At 53.5% G+C, this 13525-nt stretch overlaps 1 protein-coding gene across 1 annotated transcript; it reads left to right on the top strand.

Moving 5' to 3' along the window:
• The first annotated feature begins 215 nt into the window (after nt 1-215).
• RGR (retinal G protein coupled receptor) lies at nt 216-11165 on the top strand. Its single transcript, XM_047703545.1, has 7 exons — nt 216-327; nt 1942-2098; nt 3203-3324; nt 6196-6349; nt 7818-7935; nt 9961-10074; nt 10520-11165. The coding sequence occupies exons 1-7, from the start codon at nt 249-251 to the stop codon at nt 10649-10651; spliced, it is 876 nt and encodes a 291-aa protein (XP_047559501.1). The 5' UTR covers nt 216-248; the 3' UTR covers nt 10652-11165.
• Nucleotides 11166-13525: the final 2360 nt, after the last annotated feature.

Genomic DNA, 13525 nt, shown 5'->3' on the forward strand with positions numbered 1-13525 from the left:
TCCTACCCGATTGGGCTGAAATGAATGAAAAAGGGGTCCATTCCAGCTTCACAAAGGCTGCACTGTCCAACTGATGAATGTGTTCCTTCTACTTGGGCCAAAAGCACAGTTTAGGGCAAGGGCAGCAAGAAGGAGCCCAAGGCCTAGCATAATCACCTGCATGTGCCTGCACGTGGAATGGCCCTTTAAAAGGTGGGGCCTGGCTTAGAGAGCCCGAGAGGAGCTGGGCGGCAGGGACAGGGCCCAGCATGGCAGAACCTGGGTCCCTGCCCACCGGCTTCGGGGAGCTGGAGGTGTTGGCTGTGGGGACGGTGCTGCTGGTAGAAGGTGAGCAAGGAACGGCCTGGGTGGAGCGGGGACCCAGTGGGCTCCCAGATTCAGGCCACAGCTATGGAGCTGACAAGCAGAGGTCCCCAAACCCTACTCCTCTGTCCCCAAACCCTACACCCAAACCCTACACCTACACCCATGGTGCTTCTGATGGGTGCACCTGTGGAATGCAGGCTGGGAGCTGAGAGAAAGCAGCAGGGCTCAGAGTCTGCCCAGAACATAAGCAAGAACCAGGCTCAGGCCTTTTCTTGTCCCCCCAGCTGAGTTAAAGTTTAACCTACTCCCTGAAAATCCTGCTAAGAATCTCATGTAAGCTCAGGTCTCTGGCAGGCTCTGGAGACAGACAGCTCTGTCACTTGCTCTCCACATGACTATAACCAAGTCAGCCAGGTTCTTGGACCCCACGTGGGTGATCTTGAAGGTTAGGAGGGGTCATGGGTGCGAAGGTCTAGCCTCGACAGACACTCAGGATTTAATCTCTTTTGCTCCCATCCTTTCCATCTCCACATTGCTCCCGTCATCTCCATTCCCCAGCTCTAAGCATTTCCATTCCAGGGGCTGCCTAACTTCCTGAGGGGCCCATCTTAGCCCAGAATCCCTCAAATGCTCCTCAAGGCCAGAGTTGACCCTGGAGACCTGGTGCTGGGTCAGTTCACAACTGTTAATCAGGAATGCAGCCCTTGTTCACATCTGAACCAGAGAGATTGTCAACCTATTTCCTCCCCCAAGGAGAACTGGCATTGGGGAGGGAGTGGCAGCCACTAGGCTCGTCCCGAAGGCCCTGGACACCATTGTCTGGGGGCCCTGCCCCTCTTCCTCTCTTCTAGGAACCCTACAATCCAGCAACCCTCTCAGTCCTCAGTCATACCTTGAAACTTTACCACTTTAAGTCTCTGCACATGCTGTTCCCCTTGTCTTGAATGCTCTTCCACACCCTGTCCTCCCAGTAAACATTCCTCCCTTTCGATGGGGAAGCCAGGGTTCAGAGACCTAAAGGAGCAGCAAGTGAGAGCTCCAGGTCTGGTCTGCCTGCTGCCTAAGGTTGCCCCCTCCAGCCCACCTCACCGGCTGCTGTCTCAGGCAGACCCCAGCTCAAAACTCAGACCCTTCTCCCGGCTCTCCCTAATGTTGCTGAATGGCCCTCGGAGTGGCATTTTGGAATTAAACAGATGTGAGTCTTAGTCCCAGCTCTGCCACACTCACCAGCTGTGTGCTTAGGGCAAGCCAACTAGTCACTCTAAGCCTGTTTCCCAGCTGCACATGGAGAGGACAGTATCCAGGTGAACACTGAGCAGGAGGACCCGAAGAAAGTTCTCGGTCCCCTGTGCAGATAAGTGTCAGCAGCTGTGAGTGACTGAGGCTATTCCCGCATGAACCACACTGCACCTTATTGCTTTCTTCCTTAGTTTTGAGTCAGGAGGAGGCAGGATATGCGTCTTATGGCCGATGGTATCTGAGAGCCAGCGCTTCTCAGATATCTTTGACGAGCTGCACCGACAAGGTTGCTGAGCATGAAGGGGCAGGAGGCTGAGGCTCTGTCCACCCCAGACCCTTGGTTCTGACCCCAGTCAGCCTCTCCAGCCCTGACACCTGCCACCCCCTTCTTTCTAGCGCTCACCGGCCTCTGCCTCAATAGTCTCACCATCCTCTCTTTCTGCAAGATGCCAGAGCTGCGGACCCCTACCCACCTGCTGGTGCTGAGCCTGGCTCTGGCAGACTCTGGGATCAGCCTGAACGCCCTCGTTGCAGCCACAGCCAGCCTCCGCCGGTACTAGCTCCCCCCACCCCCTGGGGCCTGACCGCTGGGCACTGGGCACCGGGCAGCCAAGCCAGAGGCATTTTCCCCTCCTATAGAAAACCGTAGGGGACCAGGTGGGCAGGCAGTACAAGGCTAAATCCGAATTCCACACTATCCCTGAAGACCCACGGCTGATTTCTGGAGCACAGGAGTTGCTCAAAACCACCCACAGACCTGGCAGACTATAGGGATGAAGGGCACAGGCTCCGCAAACAGGCTGCCTCGATGTGAGTGCTGGCTATCTCTTGGTTTCTGCCGTAAGTTGAATATTATTCTCCAGCTCATAGGGTGGCTGGAAGTATTCACTTGATATTAGGTGGAAATAAGTGAAAATGATGTGTGGCACACAAGAAGCCCAACAGATGTCAAAATGCAGTTGCTTTTACAAACACAAGTGTCTAAAACCTCCTTAGGTGCAAACCAAGATCTTTCAAGACAGTGTTGGGTGTTTACAAATTGTTTTCTTAAGTAAACCTGCTCCGGTTCCAGGCACTCAAATGAAGGCTGGAGCCCACCTGAGTGTGTGTGCTCAGGGCTGACCAGTCTGTGGGGTCGGGATCCGTGAGGATTTCCTGTCCTGATCTCCTCCTGCCCCTTCCAGGTTCCGGGAGGAGGCAGTAGAAGTTTTTACACTTGCTTGGCCCTTGGGGCTGAGAGCGGGGAGCCCTGGGGGTCTCCCCTCTGACCTTGCCTTCATCTGCTGTCTAACCTTGGCTCAGTACCTCTTCTTCTCTGAGCCTAAATTTTTCCTCTCGGTAGCACAAAGGCATGGGCTCTCTTCCCGGAATGTCCCATTTCCTTTGCCGAAGGCTTCTGACCACACAGAAAGACCCTTTGGTCTGAGCTGCAGAGAAGGACACTGCGCCCAGGAAGTTTGCATTGGGCTTCACTTGATCAGCCCAGGGACTTGACCTCTAGGGCCCCTGTTTCCCTGTAGGAAAAACAGACAATGAAGCCCTCTTCTGGGGACCCGGGCCAACATTCAGGAGGGTGCCCTCCAAGCTCCTGAGGGGCAGGTGTGGGAGAAGGGCAGGGACAGAGGGAAGGGGTCGCCGGCCCCGGTGTCTCCCACAGGAGCTGGCCCTATGGCTCCGATGGCTGCCAGGCTCACGGTTTCCAGGGCTTTCTGACAGCGCTGGCCAGCATCTGCAGCACCGCGGCTGTCGCCTGGGGGCGCTATCACCACTACTGCATGCGTAAGTCTTGATGCTCCCAGAGGGAGGGATGTCTGTGCGGTGAGGGTGATCAGGACAAAGGTCTGCTCTGTGTTTCCCAGTCCAGGGGAGACTAGGTGGGCCTGAGTGTCTGTAAGTATGTGGAAAGGAAGGAGGCAGGGAGAGCGGACAGGAAAGGTGCCCCAGGCCCATGCTGGAATGTCAATGCAGCATCAGGCAAATCAGGAGTCCTCTCTGAACCTCTGTCTCCTCTAAGAGCAGAGTTTTATAAGCAACCTCCCAGTTTTATTCTGAAAATCAACTAAGGTCATAGATACAGAAATGGCCTTGCAGACGGGCCCCATTGGGGGGCAGAGAGACTATGTGTGTGTGTGTGTGTGTGTGTGTGTGTGTGTGTAGTGGGTGTGTATCCCTGCACCTCACACTTCCGTGGGGCCTCCACCATCTCAGGGCTTCATGAAGACCAGCGCAGCCCCAGATCTCCCAAGCTGCACTGTCAAATACCACCTTCATAACTGGCTATGTCACAGTACCACCTGCTCTGTTATTTACTTGATTTTTTTTCTTAAAAGCTATTCATTTAAAAAAACACAAACACCTGCTCTAGTCTCATCCTAAACAATGTCTCTGAAATCACAACTTTAATGTCCTTGCAATTTTAGTACACATTAAAATTTAAAAACATGTTCACCCATTGGCTGTCTAGAATCCTGCTCCCCACCAGGGATATGTGAACAGACCTCAGGGAGCTGTGAGTCTGCTAACCCTTATCACAAACCCCAACTTGCAGCCTGGGAAGTGGGGGCTCAGAGAAGTTAAGCCCTTCCCCAAGGTCACCCAGCTAGGAGAGGCAGAGCAGGCACTGGGCATGGCCGGGATGCCTCCCACGTCACTCACTACTTTTGTTTCCTGGGCTCCACATCCCAACCTGTGGCTTTCTTGGCATGGAGCCTGCTGTGGTGGCTGTGGCCAGCATGGCCTGAAGCCCTGGGCAAGGCCCCTTTGGAATCTGAAGTTCTGCTCTCACCCCGCCATCCCCCCAACAAACACAGCCCACCCCACCCCACCCTCGACAAAGTCACATACCTCTCCCCAGGCCAGAAAGTTGATAGAAATGATAAGATTATCATTTCTAGAGGCAGGTGAGTCTCACTTGCCCCACCTGACCTCAGAGCTCCTCTCCTGCTGCTCCTATCCCAGTCTGGCCCCCAAGTCTCCCTCGGAACACTGTATGCACACATATACACACATACACACTCACACACATGCACATACACAATGCACACCTCCTCGGACAGCAACACACTTCTCTCCCTCAGTATAGAGCAGTTGATCCCTATTCTGGAGCCTAGAGCAAAGCCTCTCCTAAGCTGGAGGGTACCGTGGAACAATATGAAAGCAGGGGAGGGGGAAGGTGGGTGTCTGAGCTTATCCACTCCATACTGGATGACCCTGGACATATCACCGTGGTCATCTGTTTCCAAAGCCAAAAGAGCAATACATCAGTTATGGTAACTATTAATCATTGTGTCCCAGTCAGGGGGAGGGGTGTCTCCATCAGTTTGGGCCGCCATAACAAAATACCATACGTGGATGCTGAAACAACAGAGATGGATTTCTCCTAGTTTCTCGGTGCTGGAAGTCTGAGATCAGGGTTCCAGCATGGCTGGCTTCTGGCATCTTCCAGGTTTGCGGACAGCTGCCTTCCTGCTGTGTCACCTCATGGAGAAGAGAGATCATCTCTTTTTTTAAAAGATTTTATTTATTTGTTTCACAGAGATCACAAGTAGGCAGAGAGGCAGGCAGAGAGAGAGGGGGAAGCAAGCTCCCCGCTCGATCCCAGGACCCTGAGATCATGACTTGAGCTGAAGACAGAGGCTTTAACCAACTGAGCCACCCAGGCACCCCAAGATCATCTCTCTTGTATCTTCTCACATAAGGGCACTAATCAAATCATGGGAGTTCCACCCTTGTGACCTAATTACTTCCCAAAGATTCTCTCCTGGAATGCCATCACATGGGGAGGGCAGGGAGGGGGAGGGCTTCCACACAGGAGTTTGGTCAAGGCTTAAACACTGAGTCCATAGCAGGAGGACACATTCAAGCAAACTGCCTCCAGGGCTGTTGTCCGGGAAGCAGTGTCCAGATGCGGGAAGGTATAGATCTGCTCTTCTTTGTGGATCAAACCCCACTTGGAGACCTGCCCTCTGCCCTGGGGCCTTGTCCACAAAAGAACATGACAAATAAACCACAGACAGATGAGGTGCAAGGGAAAAGCTTTCTGAAGCCAGGACCAGGAGGAACCACCGGATAGGGAAGAGCTGGAGGAGGCTGCTACAGAGAGAGGTGTGGGAGGAGGGAACATGGAGAAGGTCAGGTCAGTGGGACTGGTCACGTGAAAAAATGATGTTGGGACCAAGCCCCTGCCATCAGCACTGAGATGGCACCCCAGTTCCTCAGAAGGTATCCTGGAAGCGGGACAGTGGCCTGTGTCTGAGCCACAGCCAAGGACTGTGGTAAGTCCAGACTTCTGCCTCCCTCCGTGTGACCCTTACCTGAACTGCACTGCCCATGTTTCTTCCCTAGTTGACTTGGGGAGGCATACCTTTTTTTTTTGCTGCTCCCTCCTCTGTGCTCTAAAGAAGGTGGTATAGAATGTCTCCCAGGAGACATTCGCCACCCATTATCTCTTTTATTCTTCATAACCATCCTTTGAGACCTGGAGGAGAAAATAGAGGCTCAGAGAAACTTTCAACTTGCCCGAGGCACTAAGCTAGGAGCATCAGAGCCAGGATTTAGGAACATTCTGTGTGACCATGAAGTCCATTCTTTGGCACGCCACCAAGCAAGTACCTCCTCTCCACCCTCCTCCTCCTCCTCTCTCCCATGCAGGCAGCCAACTGGCATGGGACATGGCCATCTCCTTGGTGATCTGCGTGTGGCTGTCTTCTGCCTTCTGGGCAGCACTGCCCCTCCTGGGCTGGGGCCACTATGACTACGAGCCTCTGGGAACGTGTTGCACCCTGGATTACTCCCGGGGGGACAGGTGAGGTGGGAGGAGCAGCTTCAAGGCTCCCTTCCTTGGGAATCTTTGCTTTGAGTTCTTACAACAACAGTGTCACAGCTGAAAATCCACATGGGGAAATGTCAACATGTGCCAGATAATCTCAATTCTTTGGTCATGATACCCACTTGCAAGCGGACAGTGGGACTAGGGAAAGCCCGTTCTGCAAGCCGGACAAGTGATGGGCATGTGATGCAAATAATTAAATAATAACAAATATAAAGTTGTGCCCCAAAAGGAGTATTACCCAGTGAGCTGTTGGCCTGTGTGAGTCACTGAGTCACAGTCAGCAGTCACTGAGCCCCATGACCCCTTTGCCATCTTCAGTGCAGCCAGGCTGTTTCAGCTCTGACTTGATAAGTTTCTTAAGGGAGTTGTGTCCTTTGTTCAGTACAAAGAATGTTAAGGTCTTTGCATTGGGAGGGACCTCCTTGGCATAGAGTTTAGTTCTTGAGTTTCCTGAGCACCTGCTGTGAGCCAACCCCTGGGCCAAGCCCTAGAGAGACAAGATTGATGCATGATGGCCCCCACCGTCATGGAGCATGTGTCCAGTACTGCCCCATCCATGTGGCTCTGGAGACACCAGGGCCTAGAGAGACCCTTTAGGGGACATCTTGGGGAGGAGCTGCATAGGCTCCAGCCCCACTCTTTCTTCTACTAGAGCCATGTTGCATTCATCTGCTTTACAAGTCTACTCATGACCTATCTGCCCCTGATGACAGGCTTTCCAGGTGAAACCTGCTTGAGACCCCAAGTCTGGTACAATTGTCCTTCCAGGGCACTCCCTACAGGTGTCCTCCCAGCCAGTGTCCAGTTCTCTGGCAGCCTTCCCTCCTACCCCTCCCTACTGGGCAGCACCAAGGTAACACAGTCTTCCCTTCACAGAATGGGAGTCTACCTTCCTGGGACTCCCACCTGTTCCTGATCAGCCCTCCCACTTTCCCATGACCATTCCTGGAACCCCAGACTCTCCTGTGGTCCTTTCAGTGATTTCTTCAGTGACACTGTCCAGTCTCTTTGTCATCTCCAGACCCCTTTCAAGTCCCTGTGCCAGGATCATTCCTTGAATGATCCTTCCTCTTGGTCCATTGACCTATCTTCCACTTGGTAAATGTGTTTTCCAAACTGAAGTGTCCTATTCTCCATGCTCGGGGCATATACAGAAAGCAGGCCTGAGTACCTGAACTGCCCAACAGGAAGTTGAAGGAGGACTCCCCCTCATCTCAGCCCTCTGGCTCTTAAAGGCAAGTTCAAGAAGGACCTAGTGGCTCCCTGTCTCTAAGGGGAGTCTGTGTGGGACCCTGGGGCGACCGCACTCAGAGCTTTTGTCTGATGAGAACAGTTCCTCACATGTGGCTGTCTAGGGCGAAGGCTAATACTCCTTCAAGGGCAGCTGACCTCCCCCCATCCCCAGAGATGACCCTGACTCCTCTACCCCCTCTGCCTGCAGAAACTTCATCAGTTTCCTCTTCACCATGGCCTTTTTCAACTTCTTCCTGCCTCTCTTCATCACAGTCATATCATATCAGCTCATGGAGCAGAAACTCAGGAAGACGGGCCACCTCCAGGTGAGGATCAGTGCCAGAGAGGAAGAAATCCTCCTGTCCCTCTCAAGGAACATGACTGATGTGAGAGACAGTTGTTAGGGGTTTTCTGTGTTTTCAGTGATCAGGAAAAAATTCGACATTCACAGAGCTTGGGCTGTTGGGTCAGGAATGTCCCCTCCCCATTGCTGGGCATTGCCAAGATCCGGGAGGAAGGGTCAGGACTGCTCAGACTTACCAGACCTCAGAACCGTGAGAGTCAGGGCACCCTGCCAGACCCCATTCATGCTGTCACATTTCATTCTTCCCAAGGACTTGGGGGTAGGCACAAAATGACATACTTTTCAAATATTTCTTTTAAATTGCTCCAAGATGTTTTGTTTAATCACAGACTGTTTTCCAGAACATAAAATCACACCTGCAAGCATATTTGTCCAAGAAAAACAATCCTTCAAAAAAAAAGCCCTCCTGGCCGTTCCTGAATTTCTGCATTATTAGTCCCTTTCCACAATTTTCTTTTGTCCCCTCGACAGTCTCTAGCTGATGAGCCATAACAAGCACACAAGTTTCAAAGAAAAAAAAATCAGATACTAATGCTACTTTTCTGTGTATGATGACATTCCATCTTTGCAACTACTCTCTAAAGAAGGTTTTGTTATCACTTTGCCACAGGCTAGAAAATTGAGGCTATAATAACGGCTTGTTAAGTAACTAGCTACAAGCCTGGAAGCTAGTAATAACAGAACTGCATCAAACCCAGGCCTGGGACTCCATGACCCAAGTGGTCATAGTGCATAAAAGAAACATTTAATCTTTGTTGAGACACTTAATCTGCCACATTATTTTTTTTTTCCTTGTGAATTGGAAAAGGACTGCACAAATCGATTTTAGCCGGAGATCCAGGTTGCTCAGAGTAAGCGGGAGGCCCAGAGCTGGGCCGAGACAGGAATCACGCGTGGCTCTGGGCTCCTGCTCCCCCGCCCCTCACCGCCTCCGGGCTGTCCTCCGCGCTGCCCGCCCAAGCACTACCTGGGTGCCCAAAGTCGCCACGTTTACTGGAAATTCAATCGGCCAGGAGACAGGGCTGCCACACCGGTGTGCTTTTTTTCCCCTCCCCGGCCTGTCGTGAAACCATCAGTTCCCGAAGCATCAGCAGAGGTCGCGGCGCATGGGCCAGGGAGACCTCGGTCAAGGGCAGGCCGGTCTCCGGAGGTGCTGAGGCCTCAGTGCTCCTCCGGCCTCTGCGAAGCACATTTTTCTTTTTTCTTTTCTTTGTTCTTTTCTTTTCTTTTCTTTTGGAATGAGGGATGGGCAATTCAAGAGAATAAATGTCTCCCAACGAACATATTTTTATTTCATGAAAGAAATGTGCCCTCTTCCAACTTAAGTCACCTTCTTCGTTAAAGGGAGACGCAAAGAGAAAATAGGCACTGATTTCCAGCTGCAGCATTTTAACATCTGAATGTGCGGGGGAAGCCGGAACCGCAGCTTCCATCCTGAGAATAGATCGCAAGTCGTACGCCTCCCTGTGGCCAGCGGCTGTACTACAGGGCTCGCTCCCCGGGTTGTCTCACACCTTGCAAAGCCGCTTTGAACCGGGGACAGGTAGATCCACTAAGTGGCTGCAGCCGCCGCAGGCTGATGGCGAGCGGGTTCTGGGACTGAGCTGTGAAGGCAGCTCAGCCTGGGGAGCCTCGCTCACCCAGCCACACTTCATGGAGCCCAGAGTTCCTCAGAAAGAGCGTGGACCAGGAAGGGAGCTCATTATCCAACCCCTAGTCCCTGCCTCCAGGTAAGTGAAGCATTATCAAACCATTTTTGCAAACAAGACAACTGAAGTCAAGTGAGGTTAAATGACAGGTTTAGGGTCACACAGCTTACCTGCCAGAGAGGTCCATCTGGCCCCAAGCTCCTCTGCAAGCTCAGCGCCTTCCCACAGCTGGGTCACACTGCCCCGCCCTGCTGAGTGCCCACCCGGTCCCTCCCCGTGGGGGGCTGCACCCAGCTAGAGCAAGTCAGCGCCTCTCTCCCGTGACCATCTCTCCGCAGGTGAACACCACTCTGCCGGCCAGGACACTGCTGTTCGGCTGGGGCCCCTATGCCCTCCTGTATCTCTCTGCAGCGATCGTGGATGTGAGCTCCATCTCTCCCAAGCTGCAGATGGTACGGAGCCCTCCCGGACCCAGAGTTAGAACTCTCTCCATCTCTGTGTCTCTCTGTCTTGCACCATCTCTCTTTCCTGCTTTCTGGCCTCCTGGTAGTCTTTTCCTTTTTCCTTAGAATGCTCATACCGCCCTGGGAATTTGTTTCTCTTGGGAGCCACACAGGGCTGCTGCTTAACGTTGTCTCACATGAGAGGACAGGGACAGACACACTCTGGGACCAAGGTTGAGACTGCTGTTCAGGCAGGGGGTGGGGGGAGGGGGGTGCTTCCATGCCTCATCTGCCAACTGGTCAAGGAGGCCTTGGGAGTTGCAGAATCCAGCCCAGGACAGATAACTGGTGACTGTGGCGTGCGGGGTGAGGGTGGGACTGGGGTCACCAAGTGGGACCAGGGAGAGGTGCTGAGGCTGTGAGGCTTCTTCCCTGAACTTTTCTGTCCCAACAGGTGCCTGCCCTCATTGCCAAAACAGTGCCCACGATTAATGCCATCAACTATGCCCTGGGCAGCGAGATGGTCCACAAGGGCATTTGGCAGTGCCTCTCACCCCAGAGAAGCGAGCGGGACCGAGCCCGGTGAGGTTCTCTGGGGGGCTGCTCGGACCCAGGCCCACCCCAACACCCTGGACTGAGCCCCATGCTAGGAGGCTGCCCCAGAATCCTGCCCAGCAACCTTAGAAGCCAAGCTCCAGACACTCATTCACCGCCCACCTCCCCACGCCCCCGGGGATGGCCCTGTTGGGTCTGGCCCTCCGTAAGACATGGGGGATTCAGAGAGCACCCAGACAACATGGGAGAACCTGGGACTTTGGAGCCCGACAGACTTGAGTTTCCATCACAGCCCTCCAAACAGAGGCTGAGAGACCTTGGGAAAGTCTCTGAACTGAGCTTCCTGACCCGTAACATAAGGTCTCCACTGGGCTGCTGTGAGGTTTAAGGAAGATAATGCATACTCACCATGCACAGGGAACTTCACTAAAACAGCTGTCAGGGTTCCGAGTCTTACACAGAAAGGCATGAAAGCTCCTGGTTTCTTATGGGAGGGCCACCCAGGCAGTCAGTGTTCCAATACCACTTATTAAATTGAGATCTGGTGCAAGTGACCGCGCCTGTGTGTGCATCTGTTTCCTGGCTTGGGAGGGGTGGTGACCAGCATGGTGACTTCACCGTGCAGAAGGGACCAGAACATCACGTGGTGCATTAAGTGTTCACTGACAGCCACCGGCACCCGCCAGCCAATGACAGCCGGCTGCATGCTGCTTAGTTGCCAGCATTAAAAAATCAAGATAATGTATTTAAAAGCCCAGATGTCTGAAGATAAGGTCTGGGGGAGGCTCCATGGTGACAGTCTGTAGAACTCAGGGCAGCTCTGCCCTTTGCCCGGGGCTTGTCCCCTTCTATCAGTGACAGCTTGTATGTTCCCTGCAGAGCCTGTAGGCATCTGGGTTTGTGACAGTGGTGGGGTCCACATTCCTGGATGGACATCTGCACCTCCAGCAGAGTCAGCGTTTCAGGGGCAATGTGTGGCAGGTGCACAGATGGGGGGGGCATTGTCCCAGAGGGAAATGGAGGTGGTTAGCGGGGAGGTGGTGGGTTCTGCAGAAGGTCTGATGATGGAGAGCTGGCTGTCACAGGCACCCAGGATGCAGGGAAAATGAAAGTTCAACCCGCAGATGCTGAGCAGGGAAGAAACAGGATAAGGTGGTCACGAGGACAGCATCCGGGGGCCCTGTGTGCCAGCACCTGCCTCTCAGCTTTGCAGATGCGGAAAATCAGGTCACATAAGCATGACTCATAAGAAGTCTGCACTCTGCAGAGGCTGGCTCAGTCATTTTGCAAAACCAGGTGAAATGGAGAGGGAAGCAGCTGTCCCACAGCCCTGTTTTCTAGACCATGCCCTGAGCTGCATGTTGTAGAGACAGGAAGCCATTCAGCCTCATCCAGTGACCAGTCATATTCCTAGTCATAGGCCCTGCAGTGGGAACTGAGAGGGGGAGTCCTGGGGCCTGAGCTGGGTTCACACACAGGCTGAGTGGGTGGCCACAAAGGTGACAGTGTCCAGAGCCCAGAGATACTGGCCCTTCCCCCACAGTCCACGAGTCCTTAAACTGTCTTTACTGAGCACCCACCCTTCACTCCACCGTTAAAGACACTAACCCCGAAAGGTGGGACAAGGGAACACAGTGAGAAGAGAAGGGAGGGACACCCAGACTCAGAGAGAGAAGGGGGGGAGATGAAAAGGCTGAAGATGCCCAGCGAGAGTAGCCAGTGTCCCCACACAGACTCTGCCCCTACCTGTGATCAAAGAGGTGCGGGGCAGGTTGGCCAGGCATGGTCAAGGACACCCATAGCTCCTGCCCTGTATCCCAAGCTTGTGTAGAGGGGAGAAGGTGGGCTCCGTGCATGTCCACCCTGGACTGGGTTGGCAGGAGACAGCAGGGGCTGAAGCAGCACCTCATGGGGAATGACCGAAGCCCTACGGGAAGCCCCAAGCCTATTTACACCCCCGCCTCTCACCCACGGAATGGGTGTAGGGCACCTTTTCACCTTTGAGATTCACTGCCCATGTCCCAAAGCACTTTCAGGATCTCAAGTCCTTGTGGACACTATGTGCAGAGCCTCTCCTCTGCCCTCCTTGCCACCACCCACCAGCACCCACCCTGCCCTTCCATGGAGCCACTCACCTCCCAGGCCAGAGGGACAAAAGCGATGGCTGGGTCCTTTCTGATGCCCACCTCCCTGCAAGCCCTTGGGACAGGCACCGGGCTGGGAGAGGAATTAGAGCTGTTTCCTGGAAGAGTCGGCACCTAAAAAAAGTTAGAACACAGCCCCCAAAGACCTGGAAGCTTCTGGGGCTCCCCCTCCTCTGCCAGAGCCCCCCCAAGGCCCATTCACGGTGCTCAAAATGCCTGCTGATTTTCTCCATGTTCACTGTAGACTACGTCGGGAACTTCCACAGTCGGGAAAACACATGAAGAAATCAGTTACGTCTGTCTCCTTGATGTGTTTGTTTCCTGGCCCCTTTCTGTTCATTGATTTCAGTGAGCAACCCCCCCCCAACTCTCCTGCCTCCCCAGGCATGGGTTGAGCAATCTATCCCCCAACCAACCCACCCTGTTCCTTTCCTCCATGTGTGTATGTGCCTCCAGTGCCACTAGTAGGGACAGTGCTCTGCTTCCCCCACACAGACACAACTGGCTTTGGGAGACATGCCAGCCTTGTCCCCCAGCCCACACCATCCTTCACTGTTGCTGTCATGCTCTCCCCAAGCTCCTGCTTGGACCACATGGTGGCAAACATGCTGTGTCTATATCGGACGCTGGTCTGATGGGGTGAGACAGGTCTGAGATCCTTTCCAGTCACCCCAGAAAAAGTCCACACCTCTTTATCTCTTCCTAGCTTTTGTGGGTAAAAACTGTGCTAATCTGGCTAAGAAGGCTCAAAAGTAGAGATT

Source organism: Lutra lutra, chromosome 14 (assembly GCF_902655055.1).
Source record: "Lutra lutra chromosome 14, mLutLut1.2, whole genome shotgun sequence".
NCBI classification, from domain to species: Eukaryota; Metazoa; Chordata; class Mammalia; order Carnivora; family Mustelidae; genus Lutra; species Lutra lutra.